At 50.9% G+C, this 25,329-nt stretch overlaps 1 protein-coding gene across 1 annotated transcript in view; it reads left to right on the top strand.

Moving 5' to 3' along the window:
* LOC109885838 (high affinity choline transporter 1) overlaps window positions 1–24,894 on the top strand; it is a 45,082-nt gene extending 20,188 nt beyond the window's left edge. Inside the window, exons 2-10 of the mRNA XM_031814803.1 lie at window positions 6,370–6,605; window positions 7,920–8,033; window positions 11,886–12,041; window positions 13,284–13,432; window positions 16,995–17,138; window positions 19,557–19,710; window positions 20,087–20,304; window positions 22,808–22,978; window positions 23,272–24,894. Of these exons, the coding sequence (XP_031670663.1) occupies window positions 6,419–6,605; window positions 7,920–8,033; window positions 11,886–12,041; window positions 13,284–13,432; window positions 16,995–17,138; window positions 19,557–19,710; window positions 20,087–20,304; window positions 22,808–22,978; window positions 23,272–23,655 (1,677 nt within the window). The 5' untranslated portion in view covers window positions 6,370–6,418 and the 3' untranslated portion in view covers window positions 23,656–24,894. The remainder of the gene's footprint in view (window positions 1–6,369; window positions 6,606–7,919; window positions 8,034–11,885; window positions 12,042–13,283; window positions 13,433–16,994; window positions 17,139–19,556; window positions 19,711–20,086; window positions 20,305–22,807; window positions 22,979–23,271) is intronic.
* The last annotated feature ends 435 nt before the right edge of the window (window positions 24,895–25,329 follow it).

Genomic DNA, 25,329 nt, shown 5'->3' with positions numbered 1-25,329 from the left:
ATACACTTCTACCTGAACACCACAACAGGCCTCTATATACACCAATACACTTCCACCTGAACACCACAACAGGCCTCTATATACACCAATACACTTCCACCTGAACACCACAACAGGCCTCTATATACACCAATACACTTCTACCTGAACCTGAACACCACAACAGGCCTCTATATACACCAATACACTTGTACCTGAACACCACAACAGGCCTCTATATACACCAATACACTTCTACCTGAACCTGAACACCACAACAGGCCTCTATATACACCAATACACTTGTACCTGAACCTGAACACCACAACAGGCCTCTATATACACCAATACACTTCTACCTGAACCTGAACACCACAACAGGCCTCTATATACACCAATACACTTCTACCTGAACAACACAACAGGCCTCTATATACACCAATACACTTCCACCTGAACACCACAACAGGCCTCTATATACACCAATACACTTCTACCTACCGCCAGTTAAATCCTCCATGATCAACCACTCACCAGAAAACACTATGTACATGGCAACAAGTCTTTGCTCACCTCCCGAGGTTTCGGTCCGTAAAACCTTGGGGGCCTCGTTCCCTGAAGAAGAGGGGGCCGGCGGACATTTTGTCAACGATGCTCAGCGTTGCCGGGTGAGACCCCGCCCATCTCTCCCCCACAACCTCCTTCATGCCCCCCCCAAACTCCCTCCTTCACGCCTCCCCCCACTCCCTCCTTCACGCCCCCCCCCCACTCCCTCCTACACGCCCCCCCCCCCACTCCCTCCTTCACGCCCCCCCCCCCTCCCTCCTACACGCCCCCCCACTCCCTCCTTCATGCCTCCCCCCACTCCCTCCTTCACGCCCCCCCCACTCCCTCCTTCACGCCCCCCCCCCACTCCCTCCTTCACGCCCCCCCCACTCCCCCCTACACGCCCCCCCCACTCCCTCCTTCATGCCCCCCCCACTCCCTCCTTCACGCCCCCCCCACTCCCCCCTACACGCCCCCCCCACTCCCTCCTTCATGCCCCCACTCCCTCCTTCATGCCCCCCCCACTCCCTCCTTCACCCCCCCCCCTCCATGACCAGTCAGCGCCTGACTTCAGAGTAAACAGCTTTTTATTTTTGCTCTTCCTACATCCTTTCTTTCTTTCTCTCCACTTCCTCTCCTCCTTGTCCCTTGATCAGCTGATCATGGACTGGCTTCCTGTCGTTGAGTTCCTTGTTTATTTATTAGTTGTTTACTTATTGTAATTGAGCTTGACAGTATGCACGTTGTGAATGTTCCTCAGCGATCAACTATTTTGTCATGTGGTTCTGTTACGTTGTCAGTTCTATTTGTGCAACACCCCCCTGTGCTTACCCTCCCTCAGCCCCATCCCAACACCCCCCTCTGCTTACCCTGCCTCAGCCCCATCCCAACACCCCCCTCTGCCCTCCCTCAGCCCAATCCCAACACCCCCCTCTGTTACCCTCCCTCAGCCCCATCCCAACACCCCCCTCTGTTACCCTCCCTCAGCCCCATCCCAACACCCCCCTCTGCCCTCCCTCAGCCCCATCCCAACACCCCCCTCTGCCCTCCCTCAGCCCCATCCCAACACCCCCCTCTGTTACCCTCCCTCAGCCCCATCCCAACACCCCCCTCTGTTACCCTCCCTCAGCCCCATCCCAACACCCCCCTCTGTTACCCTCCCTCAGCCCCATCCCAACACCCCCCTCTGTTAACCTCCCTCAGCCCCATCCCAAACACCTCCCTCTGTTACCCTCCCTCAGCCCCATCCCAACACCCCCCTCTGTTACCCTCCCTCAGCCCCATCCCAACACCCCCCTCTGTTAACCTCCCTCAGCCCCATCCCAAACACCTCCCTCTGTTACCCTCCCTCAGCCCCATCCCAACACCCCCCTCTGTTACCCTCCCTCAGCCCCATCCCAACACCCCCCTCTGTTACCCTCCCTCAGCCCCATCCCAACACCCCCCTCTGCCCTCCCTCAGCCCCATCCCAACACCCCCCTCTGCCCTCCCTCAGCCCCATCCCAACATCCCCTCTGCCCTCCCTCAGCCCAATCCCAACACCCCCCTCTGTTTACCCTCCCTCAGCCCCATCCCAACACCCCCCTCTGTTACCCTCCCTCAGCCCCATCCCAACACCCCCCTCTGCCCTCCCTCAGCCCCATCCCAACACCCCCCTCTGTTACCCTCCCTCAGCCCCATCCAACACCCCCCTCTGTCACCCTCCCTCAGCCCCATCCCAACACCCCCCTCTGTTACCCTCCCTCAGCCCCATCCCATCACCAGGTTATCATCTCAGAGGGGTAAAATCACCAGGTTATCAGCTCAGAGGGGTAAAATCACCAGGTTATCCGCTCAGAGTGGTAAAATCACCAGGTTATCAGCTCAGAGGGATAAAATCACCAGGTTATCAGCTCAGAGGGGTAAAATCACCAGGTTATCAGCTCAGAGGGGTAAAATCACCAGGTTATCAGCTCAGAGGGACTGTAATGTAAGAAATCTGTTCCCACACACATTGTAAATAGAGAGACACGTCACCGTATCTCAGTGTCATCAAGGTTGGAAATTATTCTGTTTTGTCAAGTGTTGTCTCTCTTTGGTGTTGTTGCGGTCAGTTTGCAGTGGACATGTTATTTATAATTATGCTCCGCCTCCCACGACCATCTGCTGAAGAAAAACAATGAGTCCCGTGGCTGAATGTCACTGGGGAGAAATGACCTACACAGCCAATGTAACTTCTCCATTGTCCCTCAACCAGGCTGTCATTGACAAGCCATACCAACAGCAACAATAGTAGACGATGGTAATGTTATCTCAACGTTTAGCCAAAGAAGTGGCTAAGATAAATTTTACCGAGCAAAACCGTTTCAACCTGTCTAATGTAAGAGTTGTGACTGAGTTCATTCTCATCTGGGCTGCGTCGTACCCATAGGTTTCTATGGTGGGAGCAAGAGCACAGTGAAAACCCATCCTCACCTATAGAGGGTGCTGTTGTGTAAAAACTGTAAAAACAGTGTTTTTAACCAGATATTTAGTGAGAAATGAAGATATTTCGATATATATTTAAAAAAAATGATGTATATATTCCTGCCTTTTTCGTAACGTTTTTAAAATGTTGTTGGATGAGGATGGTCGTCCTCCTCTGTTCCACAGTCCACCCTCCTGTTCTTTAGTCAATGCATCTCTTCTCTTGGACGGCCACAATACATTCCTATCTATACGTACAGTAGACAGTATGTCTACGCTCACCTGACCAAAGATGGGGTAGGTTCTTCTCCTCCTTCCCTTCCACAACACGTATAGACCTCTACACACCTGACAATACACCTCTATGTACACACAGTCTCTATAGACCTCTACACACCTGACAATACACCTCTATGTACACACAGTCTCTATAGACCTCTACACACCTGACAATACACCTCTATGTACATACAGTCTCTATAGACCTCTATACACCTCTATGTTTACACACAGTCTCTATAGACCTCTATACACCTCTATGTTTACACACAGTCTCTATAGACCTCTATGTATACACACAGTCTCTAAAGACCTCTACACACCTCTATGTACATACAGTCTCTAAAGACCTCTATGTTTACACACAGTCTCCATAGACCTCTATGTTTACACACAGTCTCTATAGACCTCTATACACCTCTATGTTTACACACAGTCTCTATAGACCTCTACACACCTCTATGTTTACACACAGACCTGAACCTGAACACCACAACAGGCCTCTATATACACCAATACACTTCCACCTGAACACCACAACAGGCCTCTATATACACCAATACACTTCTACCTGAACACCACAACAGGCCTCTATATACACCAATACACTTCCACCTGAACACCACAACAGGCCTCTATATACACCAATACACTTCCACCTGAACACCACAACAGGCCTCTATATACACCAATACACTTCTACCTGAACCTGAACACCACAACAGGCCTCTATATACACCAATACACTTGTACCTGAACACCACAACAGGCCTCTATATACACCAATACACTTCTACCTGAACCTGAACACCACAACAGGCCTCTATATACACCAATACACTTGTACCTGAACCTGAACACCACAACAGGCCTCTATATACACCAATACACTTCTACCTGAACCTGAACACCACAACAGGCCTCTATATACACCAATACACTTCTACCTGAACAACACAACAGGCCTCTATATACACCAATACACTTCCACCTGAACACCACAACAGGCCTCTATATACACCAATACACTTCTACCTACCGCCAGTTAAATCCTCCATGATCAACCACTCACCAGAAAACACTATGTACATGGCAACAAGTCTTTGCTCACCTCCCGAGGTTTCGGTCCGTAAAACCTTGGGGGCCTCGTTCCCTGAAGAAGAGGGGGCCGGCGGACATTTTGTCAACGATGCTCAGCGCTGCCGGGTGAGACCCCGCCCATCTCTCCCCCACAACCTCCTTCATGCCCCCCCCAAACTCCCTCCTTCACGCCTCCCCCCACTCCCTCCTTCACGCCCCCCCCCCACTCCCTCCTACACGCCCCCCCCCCACTCCCTCCTTCACGCCCCCCCCCCCCTCCCTCCTACACGCCCCCCCCACTCCCTCCTTCATGCCTCCCCCCACTCCCTCCTTCACGCCCCCCCCACTCCCTCCTTCACGCCCCCCCCCACTCCCTCCTTCACGCCCCCCCCACTCCCCCCTACACGCCCCCCCCACTCCCTCCTTCATGCCCCCCCCACTCCCTCCTTCACGCCCCCCCCACTCCCCCCTACACGCCCCCCCCACTCCCTCCTTCATGCCCCCACTCCCTCCTTCATGCCCCCCCCACTCCCTCCTTCACCCCCCCCCTCCATGACCAGTCAGCGCCTGACTTCAGAGTAAACAGCTTTTTATTTTTGCTCTTCCTACATCCTTTCTTTCTTTCTCTCCACTTCCTCTCCTCCTTGTCCCTTGATCAGCTGATCATGGACTGGCTTCCTGTCGTTGAGTTCCTTGTTTATTTATTAGTTGTTTACTTATTGTAATTGAGCTTGACAGTATGCACGTTGTGAATGTTCCTCAGCGATCAACTATTTTGTCATGTGGTTCTGTTACGTTGTCAGTTCTATTTGTGCAACACCCCCCTGTGCTTACCCTCCCTCAGCCCCATCCCAACACCCCCCTCTGCTTACCCTGCCTCAGCCCCATCCCAACACCCCCCTCTGCCCTCCCTCAGCCCAATCCCAACACCCCCCTCTGTTACCCTCCCTCAGCCCCATCCCAACACCCCCCTCTGTTACCCTCCCTCAGCCCCATCCCAACACCCCCCTCTGCCCTCCCTCAGCCCCATCCCAACACCCCCCTCTGCCCTCCCTCAGCCCCATCCCAACACCCCCCTCTGTTACCCTCCCTCAGCCCCATCCCAACACCCCCCTCTGTTACCCTCCCTCAGCCCCATCCCAACACCCCCCTCTGTTACCCTCCCTCAGCCCCATCCCAACACCCCCCTCTGTTAACCTCCCTCAGCCCCATCCCAAACACCTCCCTCTGTTACCCTCCCTCAGCCCCATCCCAACACCCCCCTCTGTTACCCTCCCTCAGCCCCATCCCAACACCCCCCTCTGTTAACCTCCCTCAGCCCCATCCCAAACACCTCCCTCTGTTACCCTCCCTCAGCCCCATCCCAACACCCCCCTCTGTTACCCTCCCTCAGCCCCATCCCAACACCCCCCTCTGTTACCCTCCCTCAGCCCCATCCCAACACCCCCCTCTGCCCTCCCTCAGCCCCATCCCAACACCCCCCTCTGCCCTCCCTCAGCCCCATCCCAACATCCCCTCTGCCCTCCCTCAGCCCAATCCCAACACCCCCCTCTGTTACCCTCCCTCAGCCCCATCCCAACACCCCCCTCTGTTACCCTCCCTCAGCCCCATCCCAACACCCCCCTCTGCCCTCCCTCAGCCCCATCCCAACACCCCCCTCTGTTACCCTCCCTCAGCCCCATCCCAACACCCCCCTCTGTCACCCTCCCTCAGCCCCATCCCAACACCCCCCTCTGTTACCCTCCCTCAGCCCCATCCCAACACCTCCCTCTGTCACCCTCCCTCAGCCCCATCCCAACACCCCCCCCTGCTTACCCTCCCTCAGCCCCATCCCAACACCCCCCTCTGTTAACCTCCCTCAGCCCCATCCCAACACCCCCCTCTGTTACCCTCCCTCAGCCCCATCCCAACACCCCCCTCTGTTAACCTCCCTCAGCCCCATCCCAACACCCCCCTCTGTTAACCTCCCTCAGCCCCATCCCAACACCCCCCTCTGTTAACCTCCCTCTCTCTCTCTCTCTCCTCTCTCTCTCTCTCTAGTTGAACAATCATTTGCTTCGGTGAGAAGAGGAAGAAGAACAAGGTTAAAATGTCTCTGAATGTTCCGGGCCTGATCGTCATGGCGATCTTCTACTTGCTGATCCTAGGCACGGGGATCTGGGCCTCGATGCGCTCCAAGAAGGTGGAGAGGAAGTGTACTGGGTCGGACGGGATGGAGATCACGCTTCTCGCCGGACGCAACATCAACCTTTTGGTGGGGATCTTCACTCTGACTGGTAAGCAGCCAATCAGATTGGGGCTTGTAGAGACCATGCCCAAACAGAGTGGGGTTTACTGTTACCGTAAACCTGACAAGTTTCTTCAATATACTGGTCGGAATCATCACACTGATTGGTGGGATGGAGGGAAAGAGGAAGGGAAAGAGGGAGGGAGGGAAGGAGGGAAGGAGAGAGGGAGGGAAAGAGGGAGGGAAGGAGAGAGGGAGGGAAAGAGGGAGGGAAATAGGGAAAGAGGGAGGGAGGGAAGAAGAGAGGGAGGGAAAGAGGGAATGAGGGAGGGAGGGATTGAGGGAAAGAGGGAGGGATTGAGGGAAAGAGGGAGGGAGGGAAGGAGAGAGGGAGGGAAAGAGGGAGGGAGGGAAGGAGAGAGGGAGAGAAGGAGGGAAAGAGGGAGGGAAGGAGAGAGGGAGGGAAAGAGGGAAGAGGGAGAGAAGGAGAGAGGGAGGGAAAGAGGGAATGAGGGAGGGAGGGATTGAGGGAAAGAGGGAGGGAGTGAGGGAAAGAGGGAGGGAGTGAGGGAAAGAGGGAGGGAGGGAAGGAGAGAGGGAGGGAAAGAGGGAGGGAGGGAAGGAGAGAGGGAGAGAAGGAGGGAAAGAGGGAGGGAAGGAGAGAGGGAGGGAAAGAGGGAAGAGGGAGAGGAGAGAGGGAGGGAAAGAGGGAGAGAGGGAGGGAAAGAGGGAGAGAAGGAGGGAGGGAGGGAAAGAGGGAGGGAAAGAGGGAGGGAAAGAGGGAGGGAAGGAGAGAGGGAGGGAGATTGCAGCATAGAAATAGAAAAGACATGAAGGATCAGTTTATTCTTTTACACAAATATCAACAACCAATGGGTCAACTGCATATCTGTTTACGAGCATTGGGGGAAGTGTTGAATATCAGATGTCTTTCGACTGCAGGCCTACTGGACGCCACTAAACATCTGTTAACTTGTCACTGACAGCTTGTTGATAGTTAGTTGAGCGTCTACAGTGGGACCCTCAGAAGTAGGTGTTACTGCATTGGTATGTATTGGCCCATGTTTATGTGTGTTTTTCTCTCTCTCTCTCCCTCTCCCTCTCCCTCTCTCCCTCTCCCTCTCCCTCTCCCTCTCCCTCTCCCTCTCCCTCTCCCTCTCCCTCTCCCTCTCCCTCCCTCCCTCCCTCCCTCCCTCCCTCCCTCCCTCCCTCCCTCCCTCCCCTCCCTCCCTCCTCCCTCTCTCCCTCTCCCTCTCCCTCTCCCTCTCCCCTCTCCCTCTCCCTCTCCCTCTCCCTCTCCCTCTCCCTGTCTCTCTCCCTGTCTCTCTCCTTCTCTCCCCCTCTCCCCCTCTCCTCCCTATAGCTACGTGGGTTGGAGGAGGGTTTATCCTGGGTATAGCGGAGGCTGTCTACAACCCTACCCTGGGTCTGGTCTGGGCTCTGATGCCAGTCCCCTACGTACTCACCTTCTTCCTGGGTGAGTCATATGACCTCTAACCTCTAACCCCACGGTCTGATCCTGATACTAATAGCTGATATGAGCTGTATGTACGGAAGAGGGGGCCAATTTTAGACGTACCTTCACCTCATCCACTCTAGCACTAACCCTTCTGTTGCCCAGTAACACAGTTATAAACACACCTGTGTGCTATGAGGTCATCTGGAAACGTGCTCAGCAGGCCGAAAGAGGATCCGCGTTATGAAACAGTAGAGTGAGGTTCTAAAGCTAAGATATGTTCTCTGCCCTTATCGACTGCGGCACAGATAAGGCTGTGGCTAGAAGTGGCCCCTGGTCTAAAGTAGTGCACTATATAGGGAATAGGGCTCTGGACTTCGGGCTAGAAGTCTTATTGGCCCCTGGTCTAAAGTAGTGCACTATATAGGGAATAGGGCTCTGGACTTCGGGCTAGAAGTCTTATTGGCCCCTGGTCTAAAGTAGTGCACTATATAGGGAATAGGGCTCTGGACTTCAGGCTAGAAGTCTTATTGGCCCCTGGTCTAAAGTAGTGCACTATATAGGGAATAGGGCTCTGGACTTCGGGCTAGAAGTCTTATTGGCCCCTGGTCTAAAGTAGTGCACTATACAGGGGGCGGCAGCGTAGCCTAGTGGTGTGTTGGACTAGTAACCGGAAGGTTGCAAGTTCAAACCCCCGAGCTGACAAGGTACAAATCTGTCGTTCTGCCCCTGAACAGGCAGTTAACCCACTGTTCCTAGGCCGTCATTGAAAATAAGAATTTGTTCATAACTGACTTGCCTAGTTAAATAAAGGTAAAAAAATTGGGAATAGGGCTCTGGACTTCAGCCTAGAAGTCTTATTGGCCCCTGGTCTAAAGTAGTGCACTATATAGGGAATAGGCCCCTAGTCAACAGTAGTCACTATATAGGGAATAGGGCTCTGGTCTAAAGTAGTGCACTATATAGGGAATAGGGCTCTGGTCTAAAGTAGTGCACTATATAGGGAATAGGCCCCTGGTCAACAGTAGTCACTATATAGGGAATAGGGCTCTGGTCTAAAGTAGTCACTATATAGGGAATAGGGCTCTGGTCTAAAGTAGTGCACTATATAGGGAATAGGCCCCTGGTCAACAGTAGTACACTATATAGGGAATAGGGCCCTGGTCAACAGTAGTACACTATATAGGGAATAGGGCTCTGGTCTAAAGTAGTCACTATATAGGGAATAGGGCTCTGGTCTAAAGTAGTGAGCTATATAGGGAATAGGCCCCTGGTCAACAGTAGTCACTATATAGGGAATAGGGCTCTGGTCTAAAGTAGTGCACTATATAGGGAATAGGCCCCTGGTCAACAGTAGTCACTATATAGGGAATAGGCCCCTGGTCAACAGTAGTCACTATATAGGGAATAGGGCTCTGGTCTAAAGTAGTGCACTATATAGGGTTCTGGTCTACAGTAGTGCACTATATGTGTGTATCAAGAATGGTCCACCACCTAAAGGACATCCACCCCTATGGGCCCTGGTCAAACTACACCCTACTCCCCTATTGGCCCTGGTCAAACTACACCCTACTCCCCTATGGGCCCTGGTCAATCTACACCCTACTCCCCTATGGGCACTGGTCAACCTACACCCTACTCCCCTATGGGCCCTGGTCAAACTACACCCTACTCCCCTATGGGCCCTGGTCAAACTACACCCTACTCCCCTATGGGCCATGGTCAAACTACACCCTACTCCCCTATGGGCCATGGTCAAACTACACCCTACTCCCCTATGGGCCATGGTCAAACTACACCCTACTCCCCTATGGGCCCTGGTCAAACTACACCCTACTCCCCTATGGGCCCTGGTCAAACTACACCCTACTCCCCTATGGGCCCTGGTCAAACTACACCCTACTCCCCTATGGGCCCTGGTCAAACTACACCCTACTCCCCTATGGGCCCTGGTCAAACTACACCCTACTCCCCTATGGGCCCTGGTCAAACTACACCCTACTCCACTATGGGCCCTGGTCAGGGAATAGGGTGCCATTTGGAACGTGACCTTTGTGTAACTGGATCGCTGGAGCAGAATGCTCCCAACTGGGCCGTGAGTGTCCTCCACACACACACACACACACACACACACACACACACACACACACACACACACACACACACACACACACACACACACACACACACACACACACACACACACACGCACACACACACACACACACACGCACACACACACACACGCACACACATACACACGCGAATGAAACAGCTGTCCTTGCACATAACCAACTAAAGAACACAGTCGTAAAGTGAGAGGGAAATGATTTGTCATAGTTATGGGCTATGGGGTGAGTGGTGGGGGGCAAGGGTTTATGTGTTTGTGTGTGTGTGTGTGTGTGTGTGTTTAGTGTTTTGTCAAACGTAGCTCTGATTGGAAATCAGGAAACGTAACATGATCCCCTTGGTGTTGTTTGGATCCATTGTTTATCCACTCAGCTGGCAATAACAGAAACAGGTGTTGTGTTATCAGAGGTCAGCACCTGTTTGTTTCAGTTTCCTATGTTTTATTATCCCCCTCCTCTCCCCCTTCCTCCTCCTCTCTCCCCCCTCCATCCCCCTCCTCTCTCCCCCTCCATCCCCCTCCTCTCTCTCCCCCCTCCTCTCTCCCCCCTCCTCGCTCTTCCTCCTCCTCTCTCTCCCCCCTCCATCCCCCTCCTCTCTCCCCCCTCCATCCCCCTCCTCTCTCTCCCCCTCCATCCCCCTCCTCTCTCTTCCCCCTCTCTCCCCCCCTCCTCTCTCCCCCCTCCTCTCTCTTCCTCCTCCTCTCTCTCCCCCCTCCATCCCCCTCCTCTCTCCCCCTCCATCCCCCTCCTCTCTCTCCCCCTCCATCCCCCTCCTCTCTCTTCCCCCTCCATCCCCCTCCTCTCTCCCCCCTCCATCCCCCTCCTCTCTCTCCCCCTCCATCCCCCTCCTCTCTCTTCCCCCTCTCTCCCCCCCTCTCTCTCTCTCCCCCCTCCTCTCTCTTCCTCCTCCTCTCTCTCCCCCCTCCATCCCCCTCCTCTCCTCCCCCCTCCATCCCCCTCCTCTCTCTCCCCCCTCCATCCCCCTCCTCTCTCTTCCCCCTCCATCCCCCTCCTCCTCTCTTCCCCCTCTCTCCCCCCTCCTCTCTCTTCCCCCTCCATCCCCCTCCTCTCTCTCCCCCTCCATCCCCCTCCTCTCTCTCCCCCCTCCATCCCCTCCTCCTCTCCTCTCTCCCCCCTCCTCCTCTCTCCCCCTCCATCCCCCTCTCTCCCCCTCCTCTCTCTTCCCCCTCCATCCCCCTCCTCTCTCTTCCCCCTCCATCCCCCTCCTCTCTCTCCCCCTCCATCCCCCTCCTCTCTCTCCCCCCTCCTCCCTCCTCTCCCCTCCATCCCCCTCTCTCCCCCCTCCTCTCTCTTTCCCCCTCCATCCCCCTCCTCTCTCTTCCCCCTCCATCCCCCTCTCCTCCTCTCTCTCTCCCCTCCATCCACCTCTTCCTCTCTCTCCCCCCATTTATCCCCCTCCTCTCCCCCTCCACCCCTTGCTCTCTCTCACCCTCTATCCCCCTCCTCCTCTCTCTCCCCCTCCTCCTTTCTCTCCCCTTCCATCCCCCTCTCCCTCTCTCTCTCCCCCCCTCCATCCCTCTCTTCCTCTCTCTCACCCTCTATCCCCCTCCTCCTCTCTCCCCCCCCTCCATCCCTCTCTTCCTCTCTCTAATCCTCTATCCCCCTCCTCCTCTCTCTCCCCTCCTCCTCTCTCCCCCCCCCTCCATCCCTCTCTTCCTCTCTCTAATCCTCTATCCCCCTCCTCCTCTCTCTCCCCTCCTCCTCTCTCTCTTTTGTGATGCAGGTGGTTTTTTCTTCGCCAAGCCAATGAGGGAAAACAAGTACGTGACAATGATGGATCCGTTCCAGATAAAGTATGGCAACGTCCTGAGCAGCCTGCTCATCTTCCCAGCGCTCATTGCAGACGTCCTGTGGGTCGCAAGGACGCTGGTCAGCCTAGGTAACCAACTGTTTCAATGTTTTATTGTGGACCTAGAATGACCAACTGATATAATGTTTGAATGTTGCCTAGGTAACCAACTGGTCCTGCAGTACAGTATGTTCTCCAACCCTCGACACACGCACGCACGCACGCACACACACACACACACACACACACACACACACACACACACACACACACACACACACACACACACACACACACACACACACACACACACACACACACACACACAATCTCTGAAGGGGCTAAAGAAAATATAAAAAAGAGATACTCATACTCAGCTCAGTGTTATGAGTGTTCCGTAGCTCAGTGTTCCGTAGCTCAGTGTTCTAAGTGCTCCGTAGCTCAGTGTTCTGAGTGCTCCGTAGCTCAGTGTTATGAGTGTTCCGTAGCTCAGTGTTCCGTAGCTCAGTGTTATGAGTGTTCCGTAGCTCAGTGTTCCGTAGCTCAGTGTTCCGTAGCTCAGTGCTCCGTAGCTCAGTGTTCTGAGTGTTCCGTAGCTCAGTGTTATGAGTGTTCCGTAGCTCAGTGTTCCGTAGCTCAGTGTTCTGAGTGTTCCGTAGCTCAGTGTTCTGAGTGTTCCGTAGCTCAGTGTTCCGTAGCTCAGTGTTCCGTTGCTCAGTGTTCCGTAGCTCAGTGTTCCGTAGCTCAGTGTTCCGTAGCTCAGTGTTTCGTAGCTCAGTGTTCCGTAGCTCAGTGTTCTGAGTGTTCCGTAGCTCAGTGTTCCGTAGCTCAGTGTTCCGTAGCTCAGTGTTCCGTAGCTCAGTGTTCCGTTGCTCAGTGTTCCGTAGCTCAGTGTTCCGTAGCTCAGTGTTCCGTAGCTCAGTGTTTCGTAGCTCAGTGTTCCGTAGCTCAGTGTTCTGAGTGTTCCGTAGCTCAGTGTTCCGTAGCTCAGTGTTCCGTAGCTCAGTGTTCCGTAGCTCAGTGTTCCGTAGCTCAGTGTTCTGAGTGTTCCGTAGCTCAGTGTTCCGTAGCTCAGTGTTCCGTAGCTCAGTGTTCCATAGCTCAGTGTTCCGTAGGTCAGTGTTCTGTAGCTCAGTGTTCCGTAGCTCAGTGTTCCGTAGCTCAGTGTTCTGAGTGTTCTGTAGCTCAGTGTTCCGTAGCTCAGTGTTCCGTAGCTCAGTGTTCCGTAGCTCAGTGTTCCGTAGCTCAGTGTTCCGTAGCTCAGTGTTCTGAGTGTTCCGTAGCTCAGTGTTCCGTAGCTCAGTGTTCCGTTGCCCTCCCTGTGTGCTGCAGGTGGCACTATGAGTGTGATTCTGGACCTGCCCTATGTCTACTCCATCTGTATCAGCTCTGTGGTGGCCATCATCTACACTCTACTGGGAGGACTCTACTCTGTAGCCTACACCGATGTCATCCAGCTCATCCTCATCTTCCTCAGTCTGGTGAGTGACAGGCGGCCATTTTGAATCCAATCCAACTTTATTTAAAGAATATTTCAGCTTGATGATCAGTCGTAGCCATTCGAATCCAATCCACCTGTATTTGAAAGGAAATGCCAATATACTTACAGGCCCAGTGCAGTAAATCGAGATTTTCTTGTGTTTTATATATTTTTCCACGCTAGGCTGGAATAATACTGTGAAATTGTGAAAATTTGATAATGCCATTTTAGTGTAAGAGCCGACTGAAATTTCTGCTAGATTTTCTAGGATGGAGTTTTGGCCTGCCTGGTGACATCACCAAGCGGGAAATGAGTTAATAGACCAATAAGAAAGAGTTCCAAACCTCTCGGACAATAACAGACCACTCCCAGACAGTCCCAGATAAATTCTTTGTTAAGAAGTGACTTTTGTTTCCTTTTTTACCATTTTAATTGAAAACAATTACAGCACTTAATTATTTGATATTGAGATTTTAAAAAAGAAACAGCCTCATTGGACCTTTAACAATGTGTCTGTGTACAGCGTTCTACCGTAGGTTGGAGGACATGTCTGTGTCAGCGTTCTACCGTAGGTTGGAGGACATGTCTGTGTACAGCGTTCTACCGTAGGTTGGAGGACATGTCTGTGTCAGCGTTCTACCGTAGGTTGGAGGACATGTCTGTGTCAGCGTTCTACCGTAGGTTGGAGGACATGTCTGTGTCAGCGTTCTACCGTAGGTTGGAGGACATGTCTGTGTCAGCGTTCTACCGTAGGTTGGAGGACATGTCTGTGTACAGCGTTCTACCGTAGGTTGGAGGACATGTCTGTGTCAGCGTTCTACCGTAGGTTGGAGGACATGTCTGTGTACAGCGTTCTACCGTAGGTTGGAGGACATGTCTGTGTACAGCGTTCTACCGTAGGTTGGAGGACATGTCTGTGTACAGCGTTCTACCGTAGGTTGGAGGACATGTCTGTGTCAGCGTTCTACCGTAGGTTGGAGGACATGTCTGTGTCAGCGTTCTACCGTAGGTTGGAGGACATGTCTGTGTCAGCGTTCTACCGTAGGTTGGAGGACATGTCTGTGTACAGCGTTCTACCGTAGGTTGGAGGACATGTCTGTGTCAGCGTTCTACCGTAGGTTGGAGGACATGTCTGTGTCAGTGTTCTACCGTAGGTTGGAGGACATGTCTGTGTCAGCGTTCTACCGTAGGTTGGAGGACATGTCTGTGTCAGCGTTCTACCGTAGGTTGGAGGACATGTCTGTGTCAGCGTTCTACCGTAGGTTGGAGGACATGTCTGTGTACAGCGTTCTACCGTAGGTTGGAGGACATGTCTGTGTACAGCGTTCTACCGTAGGTTGGAGGACATGTCTGTGTACAGCGTTCTACCGTAGGTTGGAGGACATGTCTGTGTACAGCGTTCTACCGTAGGTTGGAGGACATGTCTTTGTACAGCGTTCTACCGTAGGTTGGAGGACATGTCTGTGTACAGCTTTCTACCGTAGGTTGGAGGACATGTCTGTGTACAGCTTTCTACTGTAGGTTGGAGGACATGTATTTGTACAGCTTTCTACCGTAGGTTGGAGGACATGTATTTGTACAGCTTTCTACCGTAGGTTGGAGGACATGTCTTTGTACAGCTTTCTACCGTAGGTTGGAGGACATGTCTGTGTCAGCTTTCTACCGTAGGTTGGAGGACATGTCTGTGTACAGCTTTCTACTGTAGGTTGGAGGACATGTCTGTGTCAGCTTTCTACCGTAGGTTGGAGGACATGTCTTTGTCAGCTTTCTACCGTAGGTTGGAGGACATGTCTTTGTACAGCTTTCTACCGTAGGTTGGAGGACATGTCTTTGTCAGCTTTCTACCGTAGGTTGGAGGACATGTCTTTGTACAGCTTTCTACCGTAGGTTGGAGGACATGTCTGTGTCAGCTTTCTACCGTAGGTTGGAGGACATGTATTTGTCAGCGTTCTACCGTAGGTTGGAGGACATGTCTGTGTCAGCTTTCTACCGTAGGTTGGAGGACATGTCTTTGTACAGCTTTCTACCGTAGGTTGGAGGACATGTCTGTGTCAGCTTTCTACCGTAGGTTGGAGGACATGTCTGTGTCAGCTTTCTACCGTAGGTTGGATGACATGTATTTGTCAGCGTTCTACCGTAGGTTGGAGGACATGTCTTTGTACAGCTTTCTACCGTAGGTTGGAGGACATGTCTGTGTCAGCTTTCTACCGTAGGTTGGAGGACATGTATTTGTCAGCGTTCTACCGTAGGTTGGAGGACATGTCTGTGTCAGCTTTCTACCGTAGGTTGGAGGACATGTCTTTGTACAGCTTTCTACCGTAGGTTGGAGGACATGTCTTTGTCAGCTTTCTACCGTAGGTTGGAGGACATGTCTTTGTCAGCTTTCTACCGTAGGTTGGAGGACATGTCTGTGTCAGCTTTCTACCGTAGGTTGGAGGACATGTCTGTGTCAGCTTTCTACCGTAGGTTGGAGGACATGTCTTTGTCAGCTTTCTACCGTAGGTTGGAGGACATGTCTTTGTCAGCTTTCTACCGTAGGTTGCAGGACATGTCTGTGTCAGCTTTCTACCGTAGGTTGGAGGACATGTCTGTGTAAGCTTTCTACCGTAGGTTGGAGGACATGTCTTTGTACAGCTTTCTACCGTAGGTTGGAGGACATGTCTGTGTCAGCTTTCTACCGTAGGTTGGAGGACATGTCTGTGTCAGCTTTCTACCGTAGGTTGGAGGACATGTCTGTGTCAGCTTTCTACCGTAGGTTGGAGGACATGTCTGTGTCAGCTTTCTACCGTAGGTTGGAGGACATGTCTGTGTCAGCTTTCTACCGTAGGTTGGAGGACATGTCTTTGTACAGCTTTCTACCGTAGGTTGGAGGACATGTCTTTGTCAGCGTTCTACCGTAGGTTGGAGGACATGTCTTTGTACAGCGTTCTACCGTAGGTTGGAGGACATGTCTTTGTCAGTGTTCTACCGTAGGTTGGAGGACATGTCTTTGTACAGCGTTCTACCGTAGGTTGGAGGACATGTCTTTGTCAGCGTTCTACCGTAGGTTGGAGGACATGTCTTTGTCAGCTTTCTACCGTAGGTTGGAGGACATGTCTTTGTCAGTGTTCTACCGTAGGTTGGAGGACATGTCTGTGTCAGTGTTCTACCGTAGGTTGGAGGACATGTCTTTGTCAGTGTTCTACCGTAGGTTGGAGGACATGTCTTTGTCAGCTTTCTACCGTAGGTTGGAGGACATGTATTTTAGTGAAAACAGTGGGAGCTACTTATCTTGAAATGTTCTGGAAGTAAAATACTCACTGATCCTCATGTTGTTGTCACAGTGGATCTGTTATGACGACCAACCCTAACTCCTCCCCCTCTCCTCACCTCTACTCTCCTCTCACAGTGGATCTGTTATGATGACCAACCCTAACTCCTCCCCCTCTCCTCACCTCTACTCTCCTCTCATAGTGGATCTGTTGTGATGACCAACCCTAACTCCTCCCCCTCTCCTCCTTCCCATCCCCTTGCATCACCTCTCCCCCCTCCCCCCTCCCCTCACCTCTACTCTCCTCTCACAGTGGATCTGTGTGCCATTTATGATGACCAACCCAAACTCCATGGACATCACTCTGACCGCATTCAACGAGACGTTCCAGGCCCCCTGGGTCGGCAAGCTGGAGCTTAGAGACGCGGGGAAGTGGATTGACGACTTCATGGTCCTGGTGAGTGATCGGAAACACACAGACGCACACACAGACGTAGGTACACACACACACACAAGTATCATAGGTACACACACTAACTTGCAGCTGCCATCGATGTTGATGATGAGAACTGCTCCAAATTGTGGTTATTGATGAGGTTGTGTTTGTGCCGTTGCATGCGGCTCTGCAGGCCCATGCGAGAACAACATGGTTTGCCACATGAGGGGCAGGTGAATTCTCCACTAGAGAGCCCCTGCTCCACCATGGTATAGCCGTGCCATTCCATTCTCCACTAGAGAGCCCCTGCTCCACCATGGTATAGCCGTGCCATTCCATTCTCCACTAGAGAGCCCCTGTTGCACCATGGTATAGCCGTGCCATTCCATTCTCCACTAGAGAGCCCCTGCTCCACCATGGTATAGCCGTGCCATTCCATTCTCCTCTAGAGAGCCCCTGCTGCACCATGGTATAGCCGTGCCATTCCAATCTCCTCTAGAGAGCCCCTGCTCCACCATGGTATAGCCGTGCCATTCCATTCTCCTCTAGAGAGCCCCTGCTGCACCATGGTATAGCCGTGCCATTCCATTCTCCTCTAGAGAGCCCCTGCTCCACCATGGTATAGCCGTGCCATTCCATTCTCCACTCTGTGATCCCCTGGCTCCGTCTTTGGGCCTTTTCACTGCTGCACTGTGTTGTCTTTGACTTGACCTCTATCTACCTCTTCTCCCTCTCAGAAAAAAACCCCACAAAACTAATTTGACCTTTCCCTTCTTCCTTTCTTTTAGCATTTCTTTTCCCTTTTTTTTCAGATATTCTCTATATCGCACAGGGTTTGTTTTTATCCTCTGTTCTCAGAGAAGATCTCTGTCTTTCTGCTGTACTTCAAATCATGTTGCCACCTTACGGATGTCCCTGACTGTCCTTAATAAATAATCATGTTGCCACCTTACGGATGTCCCCGACTGTCCTTAATAAATAATCATGTTGCCACCTTACGGATGTCCCTGACTGTCCTTAATAAATAATCATGTTGCCACCTTACGGATGTCCCTGACTGTCCTTAATAAATAATCATGTTGCCACCTTACGGATGTCCCTGACTGTCCTTAATAAATAATCATGTTGCCACCTTACGGATGTCCCTGACTGTCCTTAATAAATAATCATGTTGCCACCTTACGGATGTCCCTGACTGTCCTTAATAAATAATCATGTTGCCACCTTACGGATGTCCCTGACTGTCCTTAATAAATAATCATGTTGCCACCTTACGGATGTCCCTGACTGTCCTTAATAAATAATCATGTTGCCACCTTACGGATGTCCCTGACTGTCCTTAATAAATAATCATGTTGCCACCTTACGGATGTCCCCGACTGTCCTTAATAAATAATCATGTTGCCACCTTACGGATGTCCCCGACTGTCCTTAATAAATAATCATGTTGCCACCTTACGGATGTCCCTGACTGTACTTAACAAATCTACAAACAATCATGTACGTGTTTAATGTAGATTATCACAGCAGATGTGTTTTTCAAATCGATGTAAAGAAATACCATTGGAGTAACAATCAAGTGTCATAACCAAAACCAATCAAATTGTTTCAATTCTGACCATTTTCGTTTTGATAATTGAAACTTATTTTGGACTTTAAATGATTCCCCATAGCTAAGATATGCCGAGCAGCTATATTTTGGACTGATATACATCCCAAAAAAACATATTTTTAGTCCCAAAACCATTAGAAACATATATCTTCAGTATTGATACTTCTTAAAAAATACAGAAGATTTATTAACTTGTTCACAAATGTTCTTTGAAATGTTGGCAGACTCACCCTGTGGCCGCGATGCAGAGGAATGCAATCCCACTTCCTGATTACAATTGTAGGGGTGTGGCTAATTAAGGCACATTCATTCTACAGTCTTTTAATGTGTATGTGCCGGTAGTGTCATCAAAACCGGGAACAACATTCAGATCAGCATGTTTCAATTTAATAACAGAACAACTCAAGATGTTATATTGAAGTCCTAGTGTTGAAGAATTACAAAAGTCATTATGCGGCAGCGTAGCCTAGTGGTTAGAGCGTTGGACTAATAACTGGAAGTTTGCAAGTTCAAATCCCTGAGCTGACAAGATTAAAAATCTGTCGTTCTGCCCCTGAACAGGCAGTTAACCCACTGTTCCTAGGCTGTCATTGAAAATAAGGATTTGTTCTTAACTGACTTGCCTAGTTAAATGAAGGTAAAAAAATCACTATATTCTCTAAATGACAAAACAGACACCTTGATGAAGGTGTAGGACAATACACATTGGTGTAATTTAATAATGGCCTCATTAAAGGCTTTTTAAATGGCAAAACCACACGGGTGGCTGGACGTGGATTTGTTTATGCCACTTAGTACCTGTTATTGAGGAGATGTTGTGTTCTCAGGCTCTGGGAGGCCTGGCCTATCAGGCCTTCTACCAGAGGATCCTATCAGCGTCGTCCTACACCCAGGCTCAGGTCACCTGCTTCGCCTCCTCAGCTTTCTGCCTGGTGCTGGGGGTCCCGTCTGTCTTGGTGGGGGCTGTCGCTGCATCCACAGGTAACACACACACACGCCACACAGGCGCACACGCCGCGAGCCATGCGCCACACACACACACACACACACACACACACACACACACACACACACACACACACACACACACACACACACACACACACACACACACACACACACACACACACACACACACACACACACACACACACACACACACACACCGTAGTGAGGGTATGTGACAGAACAGTACAACTCCACAGGAAGTGTCTGTTTTTATGCAACAAGCACAACATTGCCACACAGCAGCCAGTTGTTGCACTAGAAAAGGGTCAGTGAGGGTTTGTGAACCTAAAATAAAAAGGTTATTTCACAAACTGGACCAATGACTAATGTTTATTTATGTGTTGTTCAGACTGGAACCTGACTAGCTATGGTTCTCCGACCCCATACGAGCGTGGCCAGGCCGGGTCCATCCTCCCCATCGCCCTGCAGTACCTCACCCCCTCCTACGTCTCCATCATCGGCATCGGGGCCGTCGCTGCCGCCGTGATGTCATCCATGGACTCCGCCCTCCTCAGCTCCGCCTCTATGTTCTCCTCCAACATCTACAAGAACATCATCAGGAATCAGGTTCGGAGACAAAACGTTACAAAACGTCACTTCATTGTTTTTTCAACGTAACTTCAACGTTACTTCAACGTCACAAAACCCATCAGTGGATTTTTTATTTATTTTTATGACGTTATTGTGACGTTAGAAAGTCATCCTAAGGGCTCTTAAAATGTCACAAACACCAACAAGTCGTCATAAAACGTCACAGAACCACCGAAACGTCCCCAAATGACCAAACTCAGACAAACATCAACACCACTAGCATACATTGAGACAGAAAACAGACTGTTGGCAAAACAACCACAATCCTGTTATAGCAAGCACTTCTATTTTGACACGCTCACTTGTACGAAAACACGCGCACACGCACACGCACACGCTCACACACGTCTCCATTTGGCCCTCCTGCTGTTCAGAGGATTTAATATTTTTTGGGAGGGTTTTGAATTCAACTGTTTCATGGGAAACATGTTTTTCGTTCCTGTTTTTCTCTGTTGGGGGTCTGAAAACGAAGGCTTTTGATTGGTTAAGAGCATTATGTATAGACAACCTTGTGTTGTGTGGGCAGCTGCATGATATTTACAGCCAATCACAAAATTACATATTATCCACACACATACCTACTGCCAGATTATCATACCACTATATTACACACACATGCCTACTGCTGGCTTCGAGAAGTAATGGGGCCTATTGACTGACTGACTGACAGACAGACAGACAGACAGACAGACAGACAGACAGACAGACAGACACGCTAGGAGCAGTGAGTTGAATCCTAAGGACAACATGTTGACCAGACAGCATCATCCTCTTCCTGACCAGACAGCATCATCCTCTTTCTGTCCAGACAGCATCAGTCTCTTTCTGACCAGACAGCATCATCCTCTTTCTGACCAGACAGCATCATCCTCTTTCTGACCAGACAGCATCATCCTCTTTTTGACCAGACAGCATCATCCTATTTCTGACCAGACAGCATCATCCTCTTTCTGACCAGACAGCATCATCCTCTTTCTGACCAGACAGCATCGTCCTCTTTCTGACCAGACAGCATCATCCTCTTTCTGTCCAGACAGCATCATCCTCTTTCTGACCAGACAGCATCATCCTCTTTCTGACCAGACAGCATCGTCCTCTTTCTGACCAGACAGCATCATTCTCTTTCTGACCAGACAGCATCATCCTCGTTCTGACCAGACAGCATCATCCTCATTCTGACCAGACAGCATCGTCCTCTTTCTGACCAGACAGCATCATCCTCATTCTGACCAGACAGCATCATCCTCGTTCTGACCAGACAGCATCATCCTCGTTCTGACCAGACAGCATCATCCTCGTTCTGACCAGACAGCATCATCCGCTTCCTGTATTGTGTTTCTCCTAACCACTGTGCCTCCATTTTGGATCTGTCCTGACCACTGTGGCTCCATCTTGGATCTGTCCTGACCACTGTGGCTCCATCTTGGATCTGTCCTGACCACTGTGGCTCCATCTTGGATCTGTCCTGACCACTGTGGCTCCATCTTGGATCTGTCTTGATCTGTGCTGACTACTGTGCCTCCATTTTGGATCTGGCCTGACCACTGTGCCTCCATCTTGGATCTGTCTTGATCTGTGCTGACTACTGTGCCTCCATCTTGGATCTGGCCTGACCACTGTGCCTCCATCTTGGATCTGTCTTGATCAAATCAAAATCAAATCAAATGTATTTATATAGCCCTTCGTACATCAGCTGATATCTCAAAGTGCTGTACAGAAACCCAGCCTAAAACCCCAAACAGCAAGCAATGCAGGTGTAGAAGCACGGTGGCTAGGAAAAACTCCCTAGAAAGGCCAAAACCTAGGAAGAAACCTAGAGAGGAACCAGACTATGTGGGGTGGCCAGTCCTCTTCTGGCTGTGCCGGGTGGAGATTATAACAGAACATGGCCAAGATGTTCAAATGTTCATAAATGACCAGCATGGTCGAATAATAATAAGGCAGAACAGTTGAAACTGGAGCAGCAGCACAGTCAGGTGGAAGTTGAAACTGGAGCAGCAGCATGGCCAGGTGGACTGGGGACAGCAAGGAGTCATCATGTCAGGTAGTCCTGGGGCATGGTCCTAGGGCTCAGGCCCTCCGAGAGAGAGAAAGAAAGAGAGAAGGAGAGAATTAAAGAACGCACACTTAGATTCACACAGGACACCGAATAGGACAGGAGAAGTACTCCAGATATAACAAACTGACCCCAGCCCCCCGACACATAAACTACTGCAGCATAAATACTGGAGGCTGAGACATCTTGGATCTGTCCTGACCACTGTGGCTCCATCTTGGATCTGTCCTGACCACTGTGGCTCCATCTTGGATCTGTCTTGATCTGTGCTGACTACTGTGCCTCCATCTTGGATCTGGCCTGACCACTGTGCCTCCATCTTGGATCTGTCTTGATCTGTGCTGACCACTGTGCCTCCATCTTGGATCTGTCTTGGTCTGTGCTGACCACTGTGCCTCCATCTTGTGTCTCTCTCTCCTCCAGGCCTCAGACAGGGAGATGCAGTGGGTGATCCGTACCTCGGTGGTGGTGTGTGGCCTGGCGGGGACGGCCCTGACCTTCCTGGATAACAGTGTTCTGGTTTTCTGGCTGGTGGGCGTCGACATGTCATACACAATCATGTTCCCACAGCTTGTCTGTGTCCTCTTCTTCAAGGTAGGGGTGGATGAGTGGGTGAGCATCACAGGAGGCTGCTGAGGGGAGAACGGCTCATAATAATGGCCCAATCGGAGCAAATGGACTTGCATCAAACACCTGGAAACTGTGTGTTTGATACCATTCCACCTAATCCGCTCCAGCCTTTACCACCAGCACGTCCTCCCCAATTATAGTGCCACCAGCCTCCTGTGGTGGATGTGTGTAGAGATTATTTGTGAATTCTGCATGTCGTGATATCCATCTACAGTATCTATTCATCTTTCTAGTGATTGGTTCATTCATTCCGCTAGGTGTCCAACGGCTACGGTGCCAGTGTGGGGTATCTCCTAGCGTTGGTCCTCCGTATCCTGAGTGGGGAACCCCTCATCAACCTTCCCCCTGTCATCCACTTCCCTGGGTTCAGGAAGGACGCGGAGGGCGTGATGACCCAGTTCTTCCCGTTCCGTACCACCATCATGCTGACGTCTCTCTGCTCCATCCTCGTCGCCTCCGGCGTCACCTCCGTCATCTTCAACAAGGGCCTGCTGTCGGAGAGGTGGGACGTGTTTCAGATCAAGAGGTCGCAGGCCAAAGTGACAGCGCTGACCAGGCTGAAGAAAGAAGAGAGTAAAAAGGACTGCGTGGAGGCCAAGGAGGCGGTGGTGAACAAGCAGCTTCTGGACACCAGCTGCTGAACAGAGGGGGACGATGGAAACTGAGGACGGCCATGGGGGGATTGAGTGAGTGAGCATCACAGGAGGCTGCTGAGGGGCCATGTTGAGGCAAAGGGTTTTGTTTGGTCGGGCGGACATTTTGTGTTTCTGCTGAGGACTCGAAGGATTTTGGAGATGGGAGGATGGTCGAAAAACACGCAACAACAACAACAACAACAACAACAACAACAGAAAGAACACCCAATATGACATCATAAAGCATTGTGTTGCTGGTAAAAAAAAATGGCCAGACACTCGACAGTTTCCAGTGACCCGGGCTAGTTACACAAAAACAATGTCGCGAAGACCAACGGCAGCTCTGGGAGAGACGTTCTTATGAACGACATTTCCTATTCCACAAAGGGTGGAGTTTTATTTTGTCTGACTTTCTTTACTGCGACAAATGATCGAAACGGTGTTTTTTCAAAGCAACGATGATTTTGCCGAATAACTTTTAAAAGGTACACACGGGGCACGTGATGTCATCACATAACTATAAAACAGTTTATACGGTTCATTCTAAATGAACTTGCTAACTCGCTTGCTAAATCTATTTTTAAAACTACAACTTTTTTTATGTTTATTTGCAGGGAAAAGGATTGTCTTGACTTTCAAGAATGCCTGAATTGCACTCGCTTTGCTTTTCTGATTGGCTGAATGCAAGTTTCACCATCCAATTATTACAGATCTACAGGAGTGGACGTTTCACCATGGCAACAACTAGGCACATGAGAATGATTAAACTATGGCAACTATTAGTCAATTCTTACGCAAAATGTGTTGTTGTAGGTGTGACCTCACTACGTCCAGTTGTTATCAACACAAGACATTTGAATGGAAACACACCTTAACAGGCATCTGTCTTCTAGTCCAACTTTCTAAATCTCGACAAAAGTTCATGGACATTTGTTTTTTTTTGTGTTTGTTTAGGTTTTGTGGGTCAGTTTTGACACTGTGATTTGGGAGGTGAAGGGTAGAGACTGAGAAACAACTATCCGATTGATCCTCCCTGAATATAACTTTTATACTGTAACTCTGGCTCCCTAGTGGCTGTATCACATCCGGCCGTGATTGGACGGCACACAGTTGTCCCAGCGTCGTCCGGGTTTGGCCGGGGTAGGCCGTCATTGTAAATAAGAATTTGTTCTTAACTGACTTGCCGAGATATATAAAGGTAAAAAATAAAATCTGGGGTGACCAGAAGCCCCAGTCTTAAAAGCAGCCATTTTGTTTGTTTGTTTGTGTGTGTTGTGTGTGTTGTGTGATAAATCTGGCAATTTATTACGACTGCACACAACAACAAAAACTCAAGAATGCTAGATACTCCTCTCCACCCCCCTCCTCTTTCTCCTTCCCCTCATCCTCTCCACCCCCCTCCTCTTTCTCCTTCACCTCTCCCCCTCTACTCCCCTGTTTCTCCTTCCTCTCTCTCCCCCTCTCCTCCCCTGTTTCTCCTTCCACTCTCTCCCCCTCTACTCCCCTGTTTCTCCTTCCTCTCTCTCCCCCTCTCCACCCTGTTTCTCCTTCCACTCTCTCCCCCTCTACTCCCCTGTTTCTCCTTCCACTCTCTCCCCCTCTACTCCCCTGTTTCTCCTTCCTCTCTCTCCCCCTCTCCACTCTGTTTCTCCTTCCACTCTCTCCCCCTCTCCTCCCCTG

This window comes from Oncorhynchus kisutch, unplaced genomic scaffold (assembly GCF_002021735.2).
Source record: "Oncorhynchus kisutch isolate 150728-3 unplaced genomic scaffold, Okis_V2 Okis07a-Okis12b_hom, whole genome shotgun sequence".
NCBI classification, from domain to species: Eukaryota; Metazoa; Chordata; class Actinopteri; order Salmoniformes; family Salmonidae; genus Oncorhynchus; species Oncorhynchus kisutch.
Note: the sequence above shows the minus strand (reverse complement) of the source record. Positions and strands in the feature narration are given on the sequence as shown.